Below are 25,677 nucleotides of genomic sequence, written 5' to 3'. Positions count from 1 at the left end.
TCAAAAATCTGAAGACCTGATTTCAGGGCTCCTTCAAGCTTGAGCTGTATGGCCTCCAGGGATTCAGAAATGCCCCTCTGGTGAGGGTGAGAGACCATTTTGTTGGGGATGTTGGCATGGAGAACCCTTGACAGACTAGAATGAAGCTCTCACGTGCTTCATGGATCTCTGTAGTGAAGCAAAAGCTTTCTTGAAGTTACAGGATATGAAGTCAGTGCAGCAAGTGAAGACCGAGGTCATATACTGCTCATCATGGAAGACTGATCTCAGTGCTTGCTCATCAGCATTATGTTCATTCTTTATAGAGCAGGCCCCTTGAAATCTGAATCTGCTGCTTCTGAAGCCAAGAGAATGCAGCCTTTGCCATGAAACATCAAAATCCTCATTGCCTACAAATCCCTTATTCACTATCATTCATCATGGATAATATTCTCACCACCATGATCACGATCCCCCAAGGTGAAGGCCTCTGAGCTTCTGCATGGAATAATAATGCAGAAAGATTTTAGGATTTTTGAGGGTGGGGAAGAATGATACAAGAATAGTGCAGAGATCTCTGCTGAGTTTGTTCCCCCCTTGCCCACTGGGTAAAACGTTGTAGGGCAATGGATACATGATCTGTCATCACCATCCCTTCACAACTAATTGAGACTAGGAAAAGCAGATGTACAACACTTGGACAGGATGACAAAACAAAGATAGTCTGGAGTTCAGCGGCAGCTAAGTCTTTTAAAATACTTTAGAACATATCGATACTGCTTATTATCTGCAGCTGGCATGGGCTCAACAAGCTCATCATTATCTACGAGCAAATTCCCCTCATTTCTCCTCGAGCTCGACAGTCTATTCTTTCAAATAAAACCCACTATTCCCTTGTGGTCTGTCTTCTCCAGACATTGGGAGCCTGTTTCCTGAGAAACAAACAATCAGCAGGATGGAATATGTACCTGAATAGAACCTCCTACATGGTAGTAGACAATTATGTAACAAATGCTAGAAGAATTTGACAATGGTAAGAGATTGAGGAGTAACAGTATTCATATGAAGATGCATTAGTGACTTAATGTGGTAGGGGATGGCTATTAATGCATAATGCAGCATGAAATTAATGTAACATCCTATATAAGAAGTGAAATTGATTAAAAGAAGGGGTTGCATGGGATGGGGTAGAGGGGTGGTTTGGGTACCATCCCAATTATGTTAATTTTAAAAAAAGTCCTGTTTCTGTGCAAAGCTAACATTTATTTCTAATTGATTCTAGGGGGCCTGGCCGCACTGATGTACACAGATACAGTGCAGACATTTGTGATCATTGCTGGAGCTTTTGTACTAATGGGATACTGTAAGTGAGTCACGCTTTGTGCCTTTCAAAATAGGGTTTTAAAAACTGCCCTTGACTTTTCACTAAATTTAAACTATTAAGTGATTGAGGTAAAAAGAAGAGGAATGGCTGAGATTGCAGTTGTATAATGTGTCAGACTCTAAAAGGGCTAATGTTGAGGAACACATTAAGCACAATCCAATATGATAATGTCATTTCGAATCAGGCAGGGAACAGATTTGGACTTTGAGGAGCAAGATGTAACATTGAGATCATCCCTTAGTCTTACTAAGAATGCCTATTGTGCCAGTGTATCTTTTATCTAGTTGCCTTGTTTAAGGCAAGAGTCTCTTCTTGTTGGATAATGAAATGATTTACCTCTACTAGACTAGAGTAAACAGGCTCTATTGATACCAATCAGGAAAGAGGACAGAGCCAGTCAGATGCTTTTTTCACCAAAATAAGGATCGATCATGTGACATTGGGCTATCTTGGGTAATCCCATCCAGGCCAGGGGTTGGTGCTCCACACACTTGTGGCTTTGGGACAAGGAAATCAGACGGTGCTCGAATTCCTAATCAAGGAACCCTCCTGGGAAGGCCACATGAGCCTGTTGGGTACTGGCTGATTAGTGATGTTTTCCACGCTATTTAAGTTCCTATCTAAACAGACTCTACTGATACCATAAGAAAGTAACTTCTGAAATTGCTTTCTCTTTCTGGAGACAGGTTCCGGAAAAAAACTTCTCACCTTCTGATACCTCACCCAAGCTTCGATAGGAGTCCAGATAATGTCAGCAGGTCACTCAATCATGGATAATATCGCTAATCAGCCAGTACCCAACAGGCTCATGTGGCCTTCCCAGGAGGGGTTCCTTGATTAGGAATTCGAGCACTGTCTGATTTCCTTGTCCCAAAGCCACAAGTGTGTGGAGCACCAACCCCTGGCCTGGATGGGATTACCCAAGATAGCCCAATGTCGCATGATAGATCCTTATTTTGGTGAAAAAAAATCTGACTGGCTCTGTCCTCTTTCCTGGTTGGTATTAATAGAGCCTGTTTACTCTAGTCTAGTAGAGGTAAATCACTTCATTATCCAGTCAGGAAATTCATATTCTATGAGGCCCAGCTGGCTGACCTCATTACAATCACTACAACACGATAAGTACTTTTGTTTGGGTCCACTCATGTTTTTCATGGTTCAAGATGCTTTGAGCCCTTTCCACAGAAAACAATTGGACTTGAACAGATTTTTATATACATTATAAATAAAGGTTGCCTAAAATGCACACATCCTTCAATGCAGCTCCATGTTGACTGTTGGACAAAAAGGCAGTTAAGCTTTTTTCTGGCCATTTGTTTTGCACGGATGCCAAGCAATGACCAATTTGCTATTAATGCCTGACCTTTTAAGAAAGCATCTAGATCTTAGATACTAACAAGACTCTTTTGACAGTGGTTGAAAGAAAGCTTTTAAAAGTCAGACACCAGCATTAAGAGGCACTTACATTCTATAGCAGTTGCAAAAGAGGTTACCTTTGGCATAATTATGAAGACGGGTAGAAGTGTATTTACATTTCATTAAGCAATCAACTTCTACATTATGCAACCAACCAGAATGATAGATAGCATACTAATTGTAGAATGTATTTCTCATTGTTCTTCATGCTACATATGTTTTCTTGGGAAAAAAATGCAGTACACAATGGAAATATCATAATCTCTTGTAATATTAACGTAGCCTGCTTTCAGAGCAATTAAAAGGAGTAAACATGATTAAGGCATAGAGAACACAAGCACATCCTGGGTTTAATAGATATCAGGCAGTGGGAGTCAAAATCCACAAAGATCAAATTACCAGTCTCCTTAAGGGTGTAGGTGACACAAGCAAATCCAATTGGGAATGGATAGTATAGGATAGAGATTTGTTAAGGGATTTAAGGCAGAGTGAGGAGGACTGATGAATGGGAGCCTTAGAGCTGAGTATTAGAATATAACTTGCCTACACACATCTAATGCTAACGCTCAATTCCAACACCAATGATACATGTAAATAATGAGAAAACAAAAGTGTCAAAGTATTGGAAAAACAGGTGCAAAGAAGAAAGAATGTTAGAACATAGTAAAGTTTACTTGGGCATCTTAAAGTGAGGACATGCTGTCCCTTAAATATTTTGTTCAGTCTAATTGCTAAGAAATAAAAGAAAAAGAGATATTCAGGTACCCAGGGTAGTGGATGGCAGAGACACAAAAGGTAATTCCTAGTCAGAGAAATCTGAATTCCAAAGGAAAGTGTAAAAAGATTCCAGCATTAACCTGTCGATTCCTCTCCCACCTTCCACAGCTTTCCATGAAGTTGGAGGCTACCAAGCTTTATTTACCAAGTACAAAGAAGCTGTGCCAAGCCTTCATGATTCAACAGATCCTCTCAGCTATAACATATCTGACAAATGTTACCTTCCTCGTGCTGATTCATACAACCTTCTGCGAGATGCTGTCAGTGGTGACCTACCGTGGCCAGGATTAATCTTCGGCATTACCATCGTCGGAGTGTGGTTCTGGTGTAGTGATCAGGTTGCTGAGTGATTGAATCACAGTTCTTTTGAAAAAAAAACATAAGAGACCCTGCAATAGTAACTTTGTTCTTTCAACACTGGGACTTGGGTTTGTATCCAATGTTAGGTAACCAGACGTGCATTACAACATGTGTTAAGGACAGCAAGCCTGAATGGTATGCTTGTTAGAAATAGAAAGGAGCTCAGATATTTCAACAGGCAAGAAGGTGCTAAATGTTTATATTTGAAGACAATTACAGGAACCTGTGCACAAACAGTGGCTAGACTATGAGTTTCCAATGACTCAGAAACATGTTGAGAATGTTGAACTAAAAAGGGTCGTGTTTTCAACTGTCCATTTACGTCCAAAATAGTAGAGTCGGGCTCTCAAGATTGCTTAGTAGCATTTCTAACCATATACAAGTTGCTTTAGGAATGATGCCAGTTGCTTTAGGAATGGACTTTGAGAGTGGAACATTCAGAAAATCCCTAAAAAATTTCATTTGCAAGATTATTCTCTCATGATCACGGAGAGGGAGAGCAACAAGAGGCAACAAGATGCTATTGTTCACCAGTGAGGAATGAGGTTGGGAACTTGTGCTCAGATTGAAAAGATTTCATCCAGAATTAAGATGGTGCTTAAAGGTGCGCCTAGCTTGCATTAGAAGACAAATCTCCAGGGAAAGAGAAACTCACTATGAAAATCTCTTCTAAGATTAAAAGGTCCCAGACTGTGAAAGGACAAAAACAGAAGTAAACCCTTGGCAGTAAAGAATCATTTTGGATTAAGATGAATTAGCTTTATTGTCACATTTTATAGAGTCATAGCGATGTACAGCACGGAAACAGACCTTTCGGTCTAACTCATCCTTGCCGACCACATATCTTAATTAATCTTGTCCCATTTTGCCAGCACTTAGCCCATATTCATCTAAATCCTTCCTACTTATACCCATCCAGATGTCATTTAAATGTCGTAATTATACCAGCCTCCACCACTTCCTGTGGCAGCTCATTCTATATATGCACCACTCTCTGCATGAAAAAGTTGCCCTTTAGGTCCTTTTTAAATCTTTCCCCTTCACCCTAAACTTATGCCTTCTAGTTCTGCACTACTCCGCAACCCCTAACCCAGGGAAAAGACCTTGTCTATTTACCCTATCCATGCCCCTCATGATTTTATAAAACTCTATAAGGTCACCACTCAACATCTGATGCTCCAGGGAAAATAGCCCAGCCTATTCAGCCTCTTCCTATAGCTCAAATCCTCCAAACCTGGCAACATGCTCTTTAATTTTTTTCCTCAACCCTTTCAAGTTTCACAACATCCTTCCCATAGGAGGGACATCAGAATTGCACACAATATTTCAAAAGTGGTCTAACCAATGTCCTGTACCACTGAAACATGACCTCCAAACTCCTAGACTGAATGCTCTGACCAATAAAGGAATGCATGAAAAACACCTTCTTCACTATCCTGTCTATCTGCAACTCTACTCTCAAGGAGCTATGAACCTGCACTCCAAGGTCTCTTTGCTCAGTAACACTCCCCAGGACCTTCCCATTAAGTGTATAAGTCCTGCCTTGATTTGCCTTTCCAAAATGCAGCAACTCACATTTATCTAAATTAAACTTCACCTGCCACTCCTTGGCTCATTGGCCCACCTGATAAAGATCCCTTGCGCTCTGAGGTAACCTTCTTCATTGTCCACTACACCACTAGTTTTGGTGTTATCTGCAAAATTACTAACTATACCTCATATGTTCACATCCAAATCATTTATATAAATGACAAAAAGCAGTGGACCCAGCATCTATCCTTGTGGCACACCACTGGTTACAGGCCTCCAGTCTGAAAAGCAACCCTCCACCACAACCCTCTGTCTGATCTGTGTGATCTAACCTTGCTCACCAGTCTACTATGAGGAACCTTGTCAAATGCCTTATTGAAATCCATATAGATCACATCCACCACTCTGGCCTCATCAATTCCCTTTGTTACTTTTTCAAAAAACTCAGTCAAGTTTGTGAGACATGATTTCCCACGCACAAAGCTATGCTGACTCTCCATAATCAGTCCTTGCCTTTCCAAATGCACGTAAATCCTGTCCCTCAGGATTCTCTCCAAAAACTTGCCCATCACCAATGTCAGGCTCAACAACCTATAGTTTCCTGGCTTTTCCCTACCACCTTTCTTAAATAGTGGCACCATGTTAGCCAACCTCCAGTCTTCCGACATCTCACCTGTGACTATCAATAATACAAATATCTCAGAAAGGGGCCCAGAAATCACTTCCTCAGCTTCCCACAGAGTTCAAGAGTACACCTGATCAGGTCCTCAGGATTTATCCACCTTTATGCGTTTTAAGACATCCAGCACCTCCTCCTCTGTACTATGGACATTTTGGCATGTTTACAAATCGCCGTATTATAGCATCATCTTAGGTACAGATGCTTAAGAACAAATTCTTAGGGAAAAAGATTAGAAAAGTAAAGAAGTAAAAGGTCTAGCATTACAGATCATTACTGGTTTGGTTCTGAGAGAACTGAGTTCTACTTAAAGGACAGGATATAGTATATCTGTGTGTTTTTAATTGAACTAAAAGGAAAAGGAGAATATTACATTTTATGGTTTGAAATATAAGTTGCCGACCTGGAAAGACAGGGATGAAATTGGCCAGGGGTGGCAGATGAGTCCTACGAACATGAGTGCCATTTGCAAAGAACAGAGGTGATAGGCAAGAGCAGGAAGGTCAGGGTCGAAAAGCCTGAAAGTAGGGGCAAAATGATTCAGGAATGAAGCAGGATACAGGTGATGGAAGCCTGAAAAAATTGAGGATTGTGCAGGGAAGTTTAGAAGCCACTGAGAAGTGTGTGTTCATTGAACTTGAAGGGTAAAACTGGGGCAAGGCAGGAGGTATTAAAAACAAACTGCTCAAATGTAACAATGAAATGCTACACAGGCAATGAGGCTGGGAAGTGGGTGGTGGAGAAACCATCACACTGTTAAAATAGGGCTCCCGATCCAAAATCAGGGTCACTCTACTGAATGGGGAGAGTAGAAAAAGTTTTATCTAATCTTTGCTGTATCTCAGCACAGAGTGATTGACAGGGTAATGCAGAGATAATTTTAATCTGTATCTAACCTATAATGTATATGATAATATGCTAGGAGTACTTGACACCTCAGCTGATGTGGAATTCCCCAGGAAAAAAAAATGGAATCTCTTCTTTTGAGATGTTTCTAACAAGAAGATCTTATCCTACTTTTACAGGTCATTATCCAGCGTTGTCTTGCTGCTAAGAACCTGACACATGTGAAGGCTGGTTGTGTCCTGTGTGGCTACATAAAGCTTTTGCCCATGTACCTGATGGTTTTACCAGGCATGATCAGTCGAGTACTTTACCCAAGTAAGTTTTCTGGATCACTTTCCTATTTGCTTTGAGCCAATGAATTCTTGCAAATGGACATACAAACCAATACTGGTGGAGTATTGACTTGTACTTGCAGAAGACCTTTTTTTGGAGTTCCCTCCAAAACTGACTACGTTGAGCATTAATGTAGGATGTACAGACCAGTACGAAGTGTGAGATCTCACTAACACTACTGCATAATAATAATGGGAGGTGGTGTTGCCAGTTTTAGACTAGCAACTTCCTAATCTCACTTATTTTCTTGTATGGAGTTGAATCCCTACTCCTGTTAATGGGAGCAGGGAACCTTTAAGCCAATTGCTTTAAGCCAATACCACAACATTGAGTTACCAGTCTAAGTATCCTATGCTGTGGGTGTCTGTGCATAGACTGTCCTTGAGGCTGCTGCTTTCTTATGCTAAGACTCTTCAACTTCTTATGTATGGTAACACTCCTTCATTTACAGGTTAACACTCCTTCATTTACAGGTTGTCATTAGGTTATCAAATGCAACTATCTAGTGCAGTGCACAGGACCTCATACTCATTCTGGATTGGAGTCTTCTGTCTTACTGATGTCAAACCAGTATGGTCAGCTATATCCAAGTGTTACATGGATCTTATTGCATCACATAACGTACCATCTCTTCCTGTGCAACGCTCACTGCAGCTTGTTGCAGACTGTTCCCAAAGCTAATAGACTTCTTTGACTGACCCTCATTACACACATTCTCAGGTTCTCTTAGTAAAGACAGCATTGACATCTATATCCATCAAACTGTTTTCTTTTATCCATTCATGGGAGGTGGGTATCATTGCCAGTGTTTATTGCCCATTCCTATTAGCTTCTGAGAAGATGGTGGCTAGCCACCTTTTTGAACCATTACATCCATTTGTTGGTACCAGCCCAGTATCTGAAAAGTCACAAATAATGCTTAACATTGTAATCATCAGCATAAGGCCCCAATTCTAATCTTATGATGGATGGAAGGTCATTGAGGAACAAGCTAAAAATGATGGAAACTAGGACATTATCTCAGTAACTTGCAAAGATGTTCTGGAGCTGACATGACCAAACTCCATCAAACATAATCATCTTCATTGAAGGACTTGTCGTGTGAGGAGCAGTTGAGGACTTTGGGTCTCTACTTCATAGAGTTTAGAAGGATGAGGGGGATCTCATTGAAACATACAGAACACTAAGACACCTGGATAGAGTGGAAATGGAGAAGATGTTTCCACCAGTAGGACAGACTAGGACCTTGGGGGCACAGCCTTAGAGTGAAGGGATGACCCTTTAGAACTGAGATGAGGAGAAATTTCTTCAGCCAGAGGGTGGCTAATCTGTGGAATTCACAGAAGGCTGTGCAGGCGAAGTCATTGAGTGTATATAAGGCAGAGATAGATAGGTTCTTGATTACTAAGGGGACGAAGGGTTATGGGGAGAAGGCAAGAGAATGGGATTGATAAACTTGTCAGCCATGGTTGAACAGTGGAGCAGCCCTGAGGAGCCAAATGGCTGAATGCTGACCCTGAATATTATGGTCTTAGGTATGACTCCCAACCACTGGAGAGCTTACATCAGACTCCCATTGACTCCAGTTGTATTAAGGCTCCTTGATGCCACTCTCAGTCAACTGCAGCCATAATATGAAGGATAGCCACTCTGAGCTCACCTCACCTCTGGTACTCAATTTTCTCATCTATGCTTAAACTAAGATTATAGTAAGGTTAGGAATTGAGTGTCTCTGACAGAACCTATGGTAAATGTCAGTGAGCAGTTTATTACTGAGCAGGTGCTGCTTGATAGCACCAGTGATGACACCTTCCATTGCTTTACTGATGATCAAGAGTAGACTGATGGGACAGTAATTAGTCAGATTGGATTTGTCCTGCTTTTTTTGGTACAAGACATTCCTGGGCAATTTTCCACATTGTTGAGTTGATGCCAGTGTTGTAGCTGTACTGGAACAGCTTTGCTATGTGTGTAGCAGGTTCTGGAGCATGCATCTAGTGCTCCTGCCAGAGTGATGTCAGGACCTGTAACCTTTGTACTGTCTAGAGCTCAAACTGTTTCTTCATGTGGAATGATTTAAATTGGCTGAAAACTGGATCTGTGGTGCTGGCTGCCTCTGGAGGAGGCTGGGATAAATCATCCACTTGGCACTTTTGGTTGTAGATTGTTACGAATGCTTTAGCATTATCTTTAGCATTGATGCATTGGGCTCCTCCATCACTGAAAATGAGAGTATTTATGGAGTCTCCTCCTCCAGTGACTTGTTTAATTGTCTAGCATTATTCACACCTGGATGTGGCAGGACTGCAGAGCTTAGATCTGACCCATTGGTTGCGGAATCACTCAGCTCAGCTGATCATTTGTTATTTATGATATTTGGCAGTCCTGTTTTATAGCTTCATGAGGATGATTTTTAGGTATGCCTGGTGCTGCTCCAGGCATTCCCTCTTGCACTCTTCACTAAACCAGACTTGATTCCCTGGCTTATAGACTGTCAGATGTGCCAGACCGTGGGATTACTGATTGTGTTGGAGTATGATTCTGATACTCTTGATGGCCCACAATGCCTCATGGATGCCCAGATTTGAGTTGGTAGATCTGTTCGAAGTCTGTCCCATTTAACAGGAGGACAAGATTCCACAAATATCCCTATCCTGAGTGATGTCAGAATCCAGCATGTCAGTATAAATGACAATGCTGAAACAATTGCAAACATCTTCAGCTACAACTGCCAGGAACATGATTCATTTCAGCCACATTCTGAAGTTTCCAACATCACAGATACTAGTAATCAACCAATTCCTTTCACTTCACATGATGTCAAATAATGGCTGAAAGCACAGTATATAACAAAAGAGGAGAAAGTGAGGACTGCAGATGCTGGAGCTGAATATAACAAAAGACCCTGATGACATACCAGCAGAGTATTGAAGGTCTGTGCTTTAGAGCTGGCTGCACGCTTAGCCAAGTTGTTCCAACACAACCACAACACTGCCATCTGCCAGACAATGTGGAAAATTGCCCAGGTACGTACTGTCCACAAAAAGCAAGACAAATCCAACCCAGCCAATTACTGTCCTGTCAGTCTACTTTAAATCATCAGCTAAGTGATGGAGGCTGTTGTCAACAGTACTATCAAGCAGTACTTGAGCACTGATAACCTGCTCACTAATGCTCAGTTTGCATTCCATCCACGTCACACAGCTCCTGAACTCATTCGACACTTGGTCCAAATATGGATAAAAGAGTTGAGTTCCACAGGTAAGTGAAAACATAGTCTTGGCATCAAGACAGCATTTGACTAGGTATAGGATCAAGTAGCACTGGCAAAATTAAGGTCAAGGGAACTCAGAGGGGAAACTCACCATTGGTTAAAATCACACCCAGAACAAAATAAGACAGTTATGGTTATTGAGATTCAATCAACTGAGCCCTGAGACATTACTTCAGGAGATCATCTATCCTAAACCCAACCGGTTTCAGTTGCTTCTCCATAAGGTCAGGAGTGGTTTACTGATAATGTCACAAATGGTACTGAACATTGTACTTTCCTAGATGCTAAAGCAGTTCATATCCACATGCAGCAATATGTGAACAATGTTCAAGATTGGGCTAATAAGTCACAAGTACCAAGGAAAGACTGTGTCCAACAAGATAGAATATAATAATTTCCTCTGAATTTCCAATGGCAATACTATTATTGTATTCCCATTATCAACATCCAGGGGTCACAATAGACCAAAAACTTAACTGGACCAACCACACAAATGCAATGGCTACAAGAGCAGGTCAGAAAGTGGGACTTCTATGGTGAGCAATTCCCCTCCTGACCCCTCAAAACCTGTCCAACATCTGCACAGTAGTAGACATAAATGTGATGGAATAGTCTCAAGTTGCCTGGAATCATGCAGTTCCACTAACACTCAAGAACCTCAACACCATCAACAAAATAGTGCTTCTTAAGATGCATCCAATATAACATCTTAAATATTTATTGGTAAACTGTAGCTGCAATGTATACTGTCCCCAAGATATACTGTGGCAACTTGCTAAGGCTCCTTTGACAACTCCGTTCAAATATTTGATCTCTATTAAATAGAAGGGTGAGGGTGGCTAATGAATAGATATCTGCCAGAAGGGCTGGTTCATAATGGAATGTAGTAGTAATGTCAGTAGACTAGTAATAGGCAAAGACTTGAGGGACATGGGTTCAATTTTCACCATCCCTGCTTAATAAGTCTGGAATACAAAGCTGGCCTCAGTAATAGTGTCCATTAAACTGTCATTGACCATGAAGTAGGCTGCGTAAATAAAAGAGGAAGATCTGCTATCCTTAGCTAGTCAGGCCTAAATGTGACTCCAGAGCCACAGCAACATGGTTGACTTTTAGCTGCTCCCAGAAATGGCCTGACAAGCCATTTAGTTCAAGGGAAATTAAGGATGGGCAGCAAACACTGAGTTTGCCAGTGAAATCCCCTTCTCATAGAAGAATTAAGAAACAAAATCTTCTTCAGCCTCTGACTTGGAATGATATGATCCTGTCATGGAATCAAAAACCTGGCACTCTAATTCTAATAGCACTGCAGGTATAGCTCTGCCTCATGGACTGAAGCCTTTCAAGAAGGCAGCTCACCATCATGCTCTCAGCACTAATTAAGTTGGCCATACCACCATAATTATGAAGTTCTTCAAGAGACTGGTCATGAACTCAAAATGGCCAGATTGCCCCGGACCCGTGCAGTTTGCCCGCTGACATAACAGGTCAGCAGCAGATGCCATCTCCTTTTCTCTGCACTCATCCCTGGAATATCTGGACAACAAGGCCGCCTACATCAGACTCCTGCTCATCGACTACAGCTCCACCTTCAACACCATTATCCCCTCCAGACTGATCCCAAAACTCCGAGACTTAGGTCTTGGCTCCACCCTCTGTAACTGGATCCTTAGCTTCCTGACTCATTGACAGCGATCAGTGAAGATGGACAACTGCACTTCCTCCTCCATGATAACACTCAATACTAGAAACCCCCAAGGATGTGTTCTTAGCCCCCTACTGTACTCCCTGTATACCCAAATGTGCAACCAAATTCCAAGTGAATACAATCGACAAGTTTTCTGATGACACCACCATGGTAGGTCAGATATCAAACAATGCTGAGCCAGAATACAGAATGGAGATAGAGGGCTTGGTGATGTGGTGCAATGAGAACAACCACTCTCTCAATGTCAGCAAAATGAAAGAACTGATCATTGACTTCAGAAAGAAAGGAGGAGAACACACCCCCATCTACATCAATGGAGCGGAGGTTAAGACGGTTGAGAGAGTCAAGTTCCTTGGAGTGATGATGACAGACAACCTGTCCTGGAATTCCGACGTAGATGCGACAGTCAAGAAGGCACAACAGTGTCTCCTCAGGCTGTTTAGAAAATTTGGCATATTCCTAAGGACCCTCACCAACTTCTACAGATACATCATAGAAGCTGTCCAGGTACATAACGGCCTGGTATGGCAACAGCTCTGCCCAGAATCATAAAAAAACTACAGAATGATGTGTGCACAGCCCAGACCATCATGGAAGCCAGCCTTCCATCCTTGGACTCCATTTACACCTCTCGTTGCTGCGGAAAGACTTCCAACATCATCAAAGACCCATCCCATCCTGGTAATGCTCTCCTACAATCTCTTCCATCAAGCAGAAGATACAGAAGTTTGAACACACACCAACAGGTTCAAGAGCAGCTTCATCACTGCCGTTATTGAACTGATGAATGGACTCTCTAACTTCAAATAATGTAGTTCTTGTTAATCTTGCATACATCCTGTCCATATAACTTGTGTGCCTCATTGTGTCCAAGTTTTTTTCACTCTATAATCTGTACATCCTTGCTTACTAGGATCTGCCTTTACTGCTCGTAAACAAAGCTTTTCTCTGTACTAAGTTACACATGACAATATTTCAAATTAATCAATAATTCTAGTGTTGCCAAATCTATCTCAATTCTACCAACTCATTAGCTAAATCCCCAATGCTGCAGGTAGATGCCAGTTTGAGAGTTTAAAATTTAAACTTATAGTCCTTGTTGTAATCTCATATTCTCATTAGATTTCTCCATCCTGACTATATAACAACAGAAGTTTCAAAGTTTTGCCCTGAAATCTGTTTTGGAAACGGAAGAAGTTGGTTAGAGATTGATAATAACTTTTACTGCTCCTCCAGTTTAGAATGAAATTCACTTTGTATCTAACTCAGGCTTTTCCAAAACTGAGTGCGTTCAGTGAAATAGTTTTTCTTTATGTAAACTGCTTTAACTAACCTGAGAGTATGTGACTGGACAGTGGTCATTACACTGCCTCACTAATGTGAACATTTGATCAATGTCTAAGCCAATATTCCATTTTAGTATGGTTCATTAGGGAAGAGGTTTACAACCAGAGGTCTGTGAGAATGTTTTAAAGAGCAAAAACAGATTCAGAACATCAAAGCAAAAGACACCAAATGAGGGGTCCTAGGAGTAGCAACTGGGTGAACTGAAGATCAATCACAAGGTATGGTCACATGTATCCCCACACAGAGATAAGATTGATCTCAAGATTGATAGATTCAGAGACCGCTATCAGCTTTTTAGTGGCTAACTATATACCATTGGACATCTCTTCACCTCAGATAGATCAAATTGATCACCCAAGCTCTTTGGTCACTAGCTTGTGAATGTATCAGTCAGAAAATGGTCTTTCCACTGCTGCCTTTTTTTCTCAGGAAAGGTGTAGCCATAAAGTTTGACAAAGCTTTTACAGACAACATTTATCTAAAGGAGATGAATGAACATGCTAACAATAGTTACCAGAAAACTAGCCCAGTGCACTCAATCTCACTGTGAGATACCAATTCACCATCTTCCCTTATTCAACTGCAACCAGGACAGCTAAATAGCATGAAAGTTTGAATAAGCTTCTCCCAGAGAAAATTGGGCTTGGAACTGCAGAACAATATACACCTGCCCATAGTTATGAAAATCAGAGGAAAATGCACAATTGTTAAAAGGCTTTGGCTGTACATTAATCAATTGGAAAGCAAGGGTCATTTACTCGTGGGGCTACTGTGGGTGATTTGATGACAGGGAAGACAAATATTCTGTTGTGCAATAGAATGTTTCTGTTTCTGAATATAGAAAAAAAAGAAAGTGCACAGAGGAAGGTTGTTGTGGTGCAGGGGTAGAGTTCAAGGTGAGGAAACCTGCATTCATAATCCTACCTGCTCCAGAGGTTCACAATAATGTTGCTGAGCTAGTGAATTAGAAGTGTTTTTAAAAAAAGAAAATGCACAATGGAAAGCATTAAGTAAGATGACTTAAGACTCAACTATCGAAGACCACATTTTTTCAGGAGGGCTATGTCCTAATGTCCTAATTTAAACATCAACTCTAGCTTTCGGTTTACCAATTTCCTCATTTTGCTTATTCCTCTCTGTGTGAATTTTTTTTGACTAATTATTTCCCATTTGGATTTGATCCCTACAGGTAACTTTCCATTTTCAGAACAATTTTTCTTTACAGGCTGAGTTACAGAACATTTACTTTCAACATTTTGGTTAATTATTTCCCATTTTAATGCATTTTGGTTGGAAGTACGTAAACATTTTGTCAAACTTTCTGCTCAGTACCATCAATAAGTTTTACCTTCAGTCAAAGAAAACTACAAATAAATGTATATTTAATAGTTGAATTAATTTCAGGATAAAAATGGGGTTTAAAGTGCAATAGTGTCTCTACCTCTAAGCCAGAACGTCTGGTTTAGAGCCCACTTGTCCCAGGAGTACGATGTAATATGTCTGAAAAAGGTTGGTATCAAAAAAAACTCATCGTGTTATGTGTGCACCTATGAAAATTTATTATAAGAAGGACAGAGCTCTGAAGCAAACAATCTTAAGAACCACTTTGAATTAGAAGAAGTTAATTTGGGGCAAATTTGGAAAACCCATTCTAACAATTCAATTTTTTTCCCCACAGATGAGGTTGCTTGCATTGTGCCAGAGGAATGTGAAAGGATCTGTGGCACATCTGTTGGTTGCTCAAACATTGCTTACCCAAAGCTGGTGGTTGCATTGATGCCCAATGGTACGTCATCGGTTGCACTACAAAACCCAAGCTCCTTCATCTGCACTTCCCATTCCTGAATCCTCTCTGCGATTGATTCAGAGCTTATCCCACTGATTTCTCCAGTTCTTTCCATTCTACTGCCTCATCTGATTGACTTGCTGCAGGGGCAATGACTGTCTCATGGTATGTTGCAAAATGGAGGAAGTGAGGACCACAGATGCTGGAGATCAGAGTCGTAAAGTGAGGTGTTGGAAAATCACAGCCGGTCAGACAGCATCCGAGGAACAGGAGAGTCAATGTTTCGAGCATAAGCTCTTCATGTACATGTCATGTTTATGTCTTCATCTTCATGGTCATGTTCAGGGGAGTTTATTCCATTACAGGGAATATAGTGATTGACATTGAACTCTTTCTTAATGAATGTTGACAGACATAGCAATTTCTAGTAGAGGGTCATTGTACAGCAATCAAGAGCAAGGTTTTGTCAAATCCTAATGCAAGGACACCACAGCCAATTGTAACACATCACCCATGCCTTATTGTCAGTGAACTCAACCAAGGCCAGTGATGGAATTTGGATTAATCCTCAACTAAATGGCACAGATCCATATTGGATAAACTACCTCAGCCTTGTTTTTCATTCGTTTTTCAAAGGAGCTCAAACACAGAGATCCTCACCTCAGTCTTCCCATCTCTCTAATAAATCACATATCATTAAAATTCAAGTTTAATGCCACTATTCCAACATTTCCTATTATATCCTTGATTACATGATATTTTAGAGTCAATGTGTGGTGGTAATGTCACTGCAATAGCAATCTAGCCAATATTCTAGGGACACAGCTTCAAGTCCCATAATAACAGGAGCTACACAAATTTGAATTCATTTAACAAGGCATTGAAAACTAGTAATGGTGACCATGAATCCTATGTTAATTGTCATGAAAACCCATCTGGTTTACTAATATGCTTTAGGAAATAAGCTATCTTTACCTGGTCCGGCCCATGCGTGACTTCAGATTTATACTAAAAACTCTTATATGCCCACTAAAGTAACTAACAAGCCATTCAGTTCAGAGGCACTTGGAGATTGGCTGGCTTTGCCCACATTGTGAAATAATAAATATATATATTTCAATGTTCTCAGTCACTGCCCACAATTTACGGTGTTGATGTCTTACTCTATTTTTCCTATTGTTTCTCAGTGTATCTCCTGTTTGATCCCATAGTTCTATAAAGTGTGTCCTCTATATATTTCTCTCTTCCCTTGTGTCTCTAACTGGACATCTCATGATTTCCCAACGTGTCTACCTATGTATTGCATTAAGTCCACTCTTTATACATGTCCAATATTCCCAATATCCTAGCCTACAATTGGCTCACTTTCTCTGTGTATCTCCTGACAGGACTGCGTGGATTGATGCTTGCCGTGATGTTGGCTGCTCTCATGAGTTCACTAGCATCCATCTTTAACAGCAGCAGCACACTTTTCACCATGGACATCTGGGCAAGGTTCCGGAAGGGGGCCAGCAACAAAGAGTTGATGATTGTCGGCAGGTAAGGATTCATTAAGATGGCCTGGGACTGTTTCAGAAGACCATTAAATATTAGTGTAGCCATACAGGCCATTCTGAAGAATAACAGCACGTGCTTCACCATCACCTTTCCCCAACCTCTGCAGAAGTCTGCAATGACAAGGTGTAAATGAAGCTTCAACTATTGAAACACTATGATTTACATATGCTTCTTCTCTTCCTCAGGGTCTGGATTCTTTGTATTGTTGCAATCAGCATTGCTTGGATCCCTGTGGTTCAGGCAGCACAGAGTGGGCAACTCTTTGACTACATCCAGTCTGTCACGAGCTACCTAGCACCACCCATTGGTGCAGTTGTCCTGCTTGGAGTCTTTGTGAAGAGAGTCAATGAACCAGTAAGAAGCCCTTCTGATCCACGTTGACAGCAATTTACAGAATAAATTTTCATATTCATGTCTATACGATCCAACAGAATTCCTAGTTCAGGTACAGCATAGGTTAGATTCAAAGTGAAGTTCCATCAAGGATACCCAAAGCAGGTGCACCCTGAGTTAAATGCTGAGTAAAAGGGTCCAAAATTCTCTAATTATTTTGGGAGGGAAGGTATATTAGAGCTCTAATAAAGGAAACCAAAATTTGAAATAAGATCCTTTGAAATCATATATGTCAAAGTTACATTCCATCTCAAGTGAAATTGGCTCCTGGCAGAAAATGTGACAGATTCAAAGTGCAGATCAGGGTAATGGAGTCAAAAGTTGTTGTCCAGAAATACTGCCATTTCCATCAGAATTTCACCCGACATACAAGTTTATATGAACAGGAAACAAGTTACCAGCATAAATTGTCAAATCAATTTTTATTCATGGATTTTAATTTTAGAAAATCATAGAATCCCTGCAAAGTGGAAACTGGCCATATCACCCCTGTAAAGAGTACCTCATCATATCGCTGCATTTCCCATGGCCAATCCACCTAACCTGCACATCTTTGCACTGTGGGAAGAAACTGGAGCACCCAGAAAGGACCCACGCAGGACATGTAAATTCTACATAGACAGTCACCAGCATGGCGGCTCAGTGGTTAGCACTGCTGCCTCACAGTGCCAGGGATTTTGGTTAATTGATTCCAGCCTCAGGCAACTATCTGTGTGGAGTTTACACATTCTCCCTGTGTCTGCGAGGTTTCCTCCAGGGGTGCTCCAGTTTCCTTCCATAATCCAAAGATATGCAGTTTTGGTGAATTGGCCATGCTAAATTGCCCATAGTGTTCAGGGACGTGAAGGTTAGATGCATTAGTCATCAGAGGTAAATGTAGAATTATAGGTTATGGGCATGGGTCTGGGAGGGTTACTCTTTGGAGTGTTGGTGTGGATTTGTTGGGTCATATGGCATGTTTCCACACTGTAGTGATTCTATGATTAGCTCAGGAGTATAGTACTGTGAGGCAGCAGTGCTCACCATTGAGCCACTGTGTCATCCAATTTACCACACCTTTAGATTGAAATATCAGGTTTGATGGAAGCAATTAGAGCTTTTTTTTCTTGGTTCTGCTGCTAAAACAAATCTGCAAACTACTGTGATGTAGTTTTAGGCAGAGCAATACTTTTCTTTCTACCATGAACCCAAATGAAGGGGTTTATGGCAGGCAAAATAAGTGTAGAAAGAAAGTGAACACCGGATGAGGATACAACAAGGTATTCTTCAGCTAAAGTGTACAGATGTTTTCTATAGAAGCATCCAATCTTTTGGTTATTTTATAATAGCTAGGTCATACAAACAATCACTTCCTCCCACACAAGTGACTGCCTTTGGGCTAAGATGGAGGCCAACTGAATAATTGGCTCACAATGTGGGCAGCTATCACATAGTTGAGAGGCAGGCTCTTCTTTTCTCTTAATTTTGTGTGTTCTATGGTTATAATTCATCTGAGACAAAGTTAAATTAAGTTTTGTACTGTCTTAGTTCCATGTTCTGATTAAGTCATTGAGTTTTTCCTGGGTTCCTGAGAATCTAAGAACCGCTAATCTCTACATTAGTTATTTTGATTTTTGTCCAATAGTTGTCTCCAGGTATATCCATCACATAAATCAACCCAACTGCTACGATTGGTCATGTAGTACTTAAAGGAAAGCCCAGTGACACATACTTTGAATCCTCCAATGATGATTCTAAGAATCCTCCAATGATGATTCTAAGAATGACATCAATACTTTTTGAGCTATTTCATGGTAATCTCTCAGGACTCCTTTTATTATCTTAAAATTATCTCCTTAAAAAATAACACACAGAGTAACTCAGCCATGTGAAACACTTTCTTCCTGTGTCCTCTGGCCCAAAGTAGATCATAAATCCATTTACGTGAAATAAAATACTGCCAAACTACCTCCAAAGATTGCACCAACTGCAATAAAACTGCCAGCTTTTGCGCTTAATTCCACTTACAGACATTTGTGCATTCCCATGCTTAATTATTCAATCAACATAAAGATTAATTCTATTATTATAATTAATTGATTCGAGCAATTCCCTATACAAGATTGTGCGACTACAAGTGTACTTAAGCCCCACTCCATAGTGACACTGGCAGTTTTAGACTCAAACTATGTTCCCGTCCCTTACAGTTGGGTAAGGAATGGATCATGGATCCAAAACACCTGATACCTTGAGATAAGATTCAAACGCAGGTCCCAGGCACAAAAGGTCAACATGATTAATGCACAGAGATAGACTGTCCCTTAATCAAACAATGCTACTCGAGAAGTTGTACCATCAGTATACCTCAGTCACCAAAATGCCCAATTATTTTGCTTTGGTGCTGTTATCCAGAATTTAAAAAATGACTTTCACTGGGCTTTTTCAATAAACTGAAAATAATCTGTTCATTATAATAAAAAATGTGGAAAAACTGGCATTCACAGCATAATCCAGAATCAGAACTACTTCCCTTTTTAATCCCAAACAAATGCACTTGCATATGCACAGCACAACAGCAATCCTGCGGAGATGATTTGCAAAAAAAACCCTTGGATGTAAGTTTGCTCGCTGAGCTGAAAGGTTCATTTTCAGACATTTCATTACCTTACTAGGTAACATCTTCAGTGGACCTCATGCGAAGCAATGCTGAAAATTCCTGCTTTCTAGTTATATGTTTGGGTTTCTTTGGGTTGGTGATGTCATTTCCTGTGGTGAAGTCACTTCCTGTTCCTTTTCTCATGGGGTGGTAGACGGAGTCTAACTTGATGTGTTTGTTGATAGAATTCTGGTTGGAATACCATGCTTCTAGGAATCCTCATGCGTGTCTTTGTTTGGCTTGTCCTAGGATGGATGTGTTGTCCCAATCAGAGTGGTGCCCTTCCTCATCCATATGAAAGGATACTAGTGAGAGAGGGTCATGTCTTTTTGTGGCTAGTTGGTGTTCATGTATCCTGGTGGTTAGTTTTCTGCCTGTTTGTCCAATGTAGTGTTTATTACAGTCCTTGCATGGTATTTTGTAAATGACGTTAGTTTTGCTCATTGTCTGTATAGGGTCTTTTAAGTTCATTAGCTGCTGTTTTAGTGTGTTGGTGGGTTTGTGGGCTACCATGATGCCAAGGGGTCTGAGTAGTCTGGCAGTCATTTCCAAGATGTCTTTGATGTAGGGGAGAGTGGCTCGGGTTTCTGGACGTGTTTTGTCTGCTTGTTTGGGTTTGTTGCTGAGAAATCGGCGGATTGTGTTCATTGGGTACCCATTCTTTTTTAATACACGGTATCGGTGATTTTCCTCTGCTCTGCGTAGTTCCTCTGTGCTGCAGTGTGCGTTGGCTCATTGAAATAATGTTCTGATACAGCTTCGTTTGTGGGTGTTGGGATGATTGATTCTGTAGTTCAATATTTGGTCTGTATGTATCCTCTAGTATCCTCACATACAGATGAGGAAGGACACCACTTCAACCGGGACAACACATCCATCCTAGGACAAGCCAAACAAATACACGCACGAGAATTCCTAGAAATATGGTATTCCAACCGGAACTCTATCAACAAACACATCAAGTTAGACCCCAACTACCACCCCCTGAGAAAAAGGAACAGGAAGTGACTTCACCACAGGAAAATGATATCACTGACCCAAAGAAACCCAAACATATAACTAGAAAGCAGGATTTTTCAGCGTTGCTTCGCATGAGGTCCACTGAAGATGTTACTTAGTAAGGTAACAAAACGTCTGGAAATGAACCTTTCAGCTCGGCGAGCAAACCTACATCCAAAACCTCAACCTGAGCTACAAAATCTTCTCAAAACACGCTAAAAAAAAAACCCTTATCTACCAATGGTTTTTAAAAGAAAGGGCATATTTTGAAAACTCCTCACAGTCCACCAAGGCTTTTGTTAACAAAATCAAATTACTGACAGCAATTTTAACACAGCGTCCTGCTCGCATGCCCACTTGACTCTCCTCGGCATGCTGCAATGTTCCAGAGAATCACAGTGCAAACTGGAGAAACAACATCTCATCTTCAGATTAGGTACTTTACAACCTTATGGATTTAATATTGAGTTCAACACCTTCAGATTGTGAACTCACTCCCATTTCTTCTCATTCTTTTAGCTTGACTTGTTGCATTCTCTGTCACCATGTCCTATCTCCCCTCCCCCCACTCCAGTGGAACCATCTGTACTTAACAGGCTGGTGGTTAGGTACATCATTGTTCTGTCATTCTCACTTTCCAATCAGTTAATCTGCACCATCAGCACCTTTTGCACCCAGCACTCCAGTTCCCCACTACTGCATAAATGCTGTCCCGTCAGCTTTGGTGGAGAGTCATCAATACTCAAAATGTTATCTCCACGGATACCGCCTGACTCACTGTGATCTTCAGCATTTTTGTTGTTTTCAGTTCAACTAGTTCAAAGCCATATACTCATGGAACATCGGATTCCCAAATTTTACCTGGAGAATGAAAGAGTGTCTATCCGCCATCTTCCAAACCTTACAGCTGCTTCTCTTCTTCTTCTGACTCTTTAGATGTTTGAAGTAGAAGTCAAACTCAGCCAGAGTTGCTAGGGAACCATCAGTATAAAGGCAGGTATTCCAACAATTAATGACAGTCAACCCTTTAGATTCCAGAAATGTTCAAACAGTTCAATAGTTTACAATTTTTCACATATTTACTAACGTTACATATACATATAGATATTTATGGATTTGATACCTGGTGGCTAATATATGCAGTACTTGTTATGAGTGGCTTCTTGTTCATTCCTCCTGCAGGGTGCTTTTTGGGGCTTGATTGGTGGCTTGGCAATGGGCCTCTGCCGGATGATTGCTGAGTTTACCTATGGCACGGGCAGCTGCATTTTCCCATCGTCCTGCCCTTTCATCTTCTGTGGAATCCACTACCTACACTTCGCCATCATCCTGTTCACCTGCACATGTATGCTAGTGCTCATCATCTCCTTTTGCACTCCATCAATTGAAGAGAAACATGTGAGTTCTGGTAAACGAATATCTGTTTCTTTATCAGATTATAACAAGGAGAAGATGAGAATCTATTTCTCTTTGCATTCAATACATTATATCTTTTCTCACTCTGTTTCTCTTTCTTTTTGTGTCTGTCATCGTCTTTCACTTCAGTCTGTTTCTTTCTCTTTTCTAAGCTCTCACTGATAAATTATTTATGTTATTGAGAGAGAAAGAGAGGAATGAGAAGAATCAAAGGGAAGGAAAGAAAATGAAAGAGAGAAACAGAAGGCTGAGCATTCATATTTTATTTTCTGATGAGATATAGATATTGATGGCAAAGCCAATATTTGGTGCCTTTCTCTATTTGTCCTTGAAATGAATGGCTTGCTAGGCCATTTTAGAGAGCAGTCAACAGTCAATCACATTACAATGGATCAGGCCAGACCAGGTAAGGATGGCAGATTTCCATCCTCAAAAGGCAAAATGAGTGAACGAGAAGGGCTTTTGCAACAACCAGTGGTTGTTTCACAATTACTATGACAACCTCTCAATTCCAACTTTTTACTCCATCAGATGCAATGGTGAGATTTAAACCTCTGTCCCCTGGTTTGCCTGAATATTGTGGAAGTGATAGAGGTTACTAGGACTTTACATCTTGCACTGTCATGACAAACACAAGAATGCAAACTTCAAACAATCATTGCAATTTATACTACAAGAGGAAACGGGTGCTGATTTATTGACAAATTGCTCCAATCAATTAAGATGTTCCTGTGGAAAAAGCAACACAGACCTGTAGTCTTCCCATGCTTATAGATAATTCAAAAAAGGAACCAAGCTTTAATATATTCCTTTGACTTACAGAGAATGAATATAAGAGGACCTCATTCACTACAATTAAAAAGAAATATATTCAAGGCTTGTGAATTACCCATTTGCATTCTTATTTTCTCCATGGCCTTCCCTCAGGAAACATAGTGACTTGGAAACTATTCACCACTATTTTTCTTTCCTCTGGTAGTATACATTGTTGTGACCATCTGAAATTTGGCATTCTTGCATTTGTCCTGATCAGAATATGACGAAACATTCAGAGGTATGCCTATTTTTTTCAGCAACATTCAAGCTCCATTACTGCCAAGAGAGTGTATAAAATTATGAGTTAATAGACAGGAGAGAAATGCACACATAGCACACAGAGAAATGCAATATAACCATTAGTGACTGAAGCAAGTTTAAAAAACAGTAGCTGTTTGACTTTGTAGCTTCATCGGCTCGTGTACAGTCTCCGCTACAGCCAAGAGAAAAGAATTGACTTGGATATTGTGGACAAAGTTAAACCAAAGATCCAAACACAAGAAGAAGCAGAAAATGGCACAATTGACAAGCACCCAGTGACAACAGGTACTCGCTCTATAAATAAGGAATTGCTAATACTACAAAGTAACAAGATTAAACTAAAGGAAGGGAGTCAGAAATTTAAATAGAATATTTTTGAACACTGAGTGAAATGAGTGCTTAAATATACAACTCACAATGTGAGCTCAGAACTAAAAACTGAGTATAGTGAGTCCATAATGAGACAAAAAGATTAAAAAAAGGTTACTCCCACAGAATCAAATGTGGATCAGGCTACTAGCTAAATCATTGAGTGTTGTGCCAGAAACATCTTCAAAACAGCTAGACAGTTCAAAACAACTGTATAGAAATATCCTGAAAGTTCTGTACATAGAAAAAGTCAAAGTTGCATGGAACACGATGTTTTACTGTGTTGCTGGAACCATGGAATGCCATCTGAGGAATGTGACTAGTAAGTTACATAGATGAGAGGTAGTTTGATAATGTGACCAATCAAAGTCTGGACATAAGCAGCAGCAGTTGAATTAGCCCAATGCAATAAAGTTAGATGTAACGGGAGACCAGTACTTTAATGTTGGATTTGAGATGCATCACATAAGTGGAAACAATGTTCTAACTTCAGAAATAGGAATGGGAATTGTATCTCAAAAACAATGTTCATGAAATTCATTCTTTACTTGTTTCATTTGCAGAACCAAGGCAAAGAAAGCATCTCTTCATCCGTTGCTTGAGTTGGTTCTGTGGAATTAACTCAGAGTCAGGGCCAGAACCAACAGAAGAGGAGAAGGCAGAGGCCATGAGGAAAATGACAGACATCAGTGAGAATAGGATCTGGAGTACTGTAGTTAATATAAATGCCATTGTCATGATGTGTGTTGCACTCTTTCTGTGGGGCTTTTATGCTTAAAAAAAATATGCTTCTTCTCTTTCAGAGCTGTAGCCTCCTAAATTAAACAATTTCACTGTTGCCAACCTGGTTTGAACAAGCTTTCCTCCAGGGCATATGTTATGTCTGTTTTTTGTGTCCATATTGGATCTCTGTCTTCAATTTCTGGTTCTCCTTCACTTTTGGATAATTTTCAAACTGTCCCTTGAACTTATGTCCAAAATACAAAACAAGTATTGGTTCACCAACAGGTTCAAAGAAGATTCCAAAAACCTAGCTATTCAAGATCAACTCAGACGAGTAACAACAAGTAGCAGTGCAGGCTTTTTCTGACCTGACATGACCTTATGTTGGATGAATGGAAAGCCATAAGAGATAAAAGTCTGCAGGAGGAAATCCAAAAAATTGAAGGCACAACACTCTGGACTGTCCATGGACATCGTCTCCTGGAAACATGTAAAATGTTTACAGTATAAAGATGCATTTTGTATCAGACATAGCTCTGTTATAACACTCAAGCCTCTGAGTCAAAATGTTGTGGGTTTAGATGTCACTCTAGGTCCATGAACTGAATAAATAATCCAGACTCACAATTCAATGCTGTCTTTCGGTTGAGACATCACCTAAGCCACCTGTGCCCCCACAAATGGATAGAAATGGTCCCATGACACTATTCAGAGGAAAAGAATTGAAGTTCTCCCTGTTTTCCAACTCCAATATTTATCTCACCACCTGCATTACTAAAATAGACTATCTCATTGCATTTTGTCAAACTGTTTCTTTCCAACTGAGTTGTTTGTTATACTTCAGAGACTATATTTCAACATTGCTTAACAAAAAAATAAAGGACTGTAAATGCTGAAAATTTGAAACAAAACCAGAAGTCACTGAAGAATCTCAGCAGGTCTGGCAGGATCTGTGGAGCGACAGCAAAGTTAATATTTGAGGTCCAGTGACCCTTTCCATTCTGAAGAATGGTCTCTGGTCCCAAAACGGACAAAGATTTCTGTTGGCTGCAAAGTACTTTGTGTCATAGTATCATGAAAAACACCATA

General features: G+C 40.5%; 1 protein-coding gene across 1 annotated transcript in view; it reads left to right on the top strand.

Moving 5' to 3' along the window:
• LOC122564089 (sodium/glucose cotransporter 2) overlaps nt 1-25,331 on the top strand; it is a 62,551-nt gene extending 37,220 nt beyond the window's left edge. Inside the window, exons 7-15 of the mRNA XM_043718624.2 lie at nt 1,262-1,342; nt 3,665-3,894; nt 7,151-7,286; nt 15,312-15,419; nt 16,808-16,958; nt 17,162-17,330; nt 22,186-22,401; nt 23,643-23,781; nt 24,429-25,331. Coding sequence (XP_043574559.1) covers nt 1,262-1,342; nt 3,665-3,894; nt 7,151-7,286; nt 15,312-15,419; nt 16,808-16,958; nt 17,162-17,330; nt 22,186-22,401; nt 23,643-23,781; nt 24,429-24,643 — 1,445 coding nt within the window. The 3' untranslated portion in view covers nt 24,644-25,331. The remainder of the gene's footprint in view (nt 1-1,261; nt 1,343-3,664; nt 3,895-7,150; nt 7,287-15,311; nt 15,420-16,807; nt 16,959-17,161; nt 17,331-22,185; nt 22,402-23,642; nt 23,782-24,428) is intronic.
• Nucleotides 25,332-25,677: the final 346 nt, after the last annotated feature.

This window comes from Chiloscyllium plagiosum, unplaced genomic scaffold (assembly GCF_037043375.1).
Source record: "Chiloscyllium plagiosum isolate Xiang-an unplaced genomic scaffold, Cpla_swu_hap1 HiC_scaffold_31, whole genome shotgun sequence".
NCBI lineage: Eukaryota > Metazoa > Chordata > Chondrichthyes > Orectolobiformes > Hemiscylliidae > Chiloscyllium > Chiloscyllium plagiosum.
This window is presented reverse-complemented; position numbering and strand designations above follow the sequence as displayed.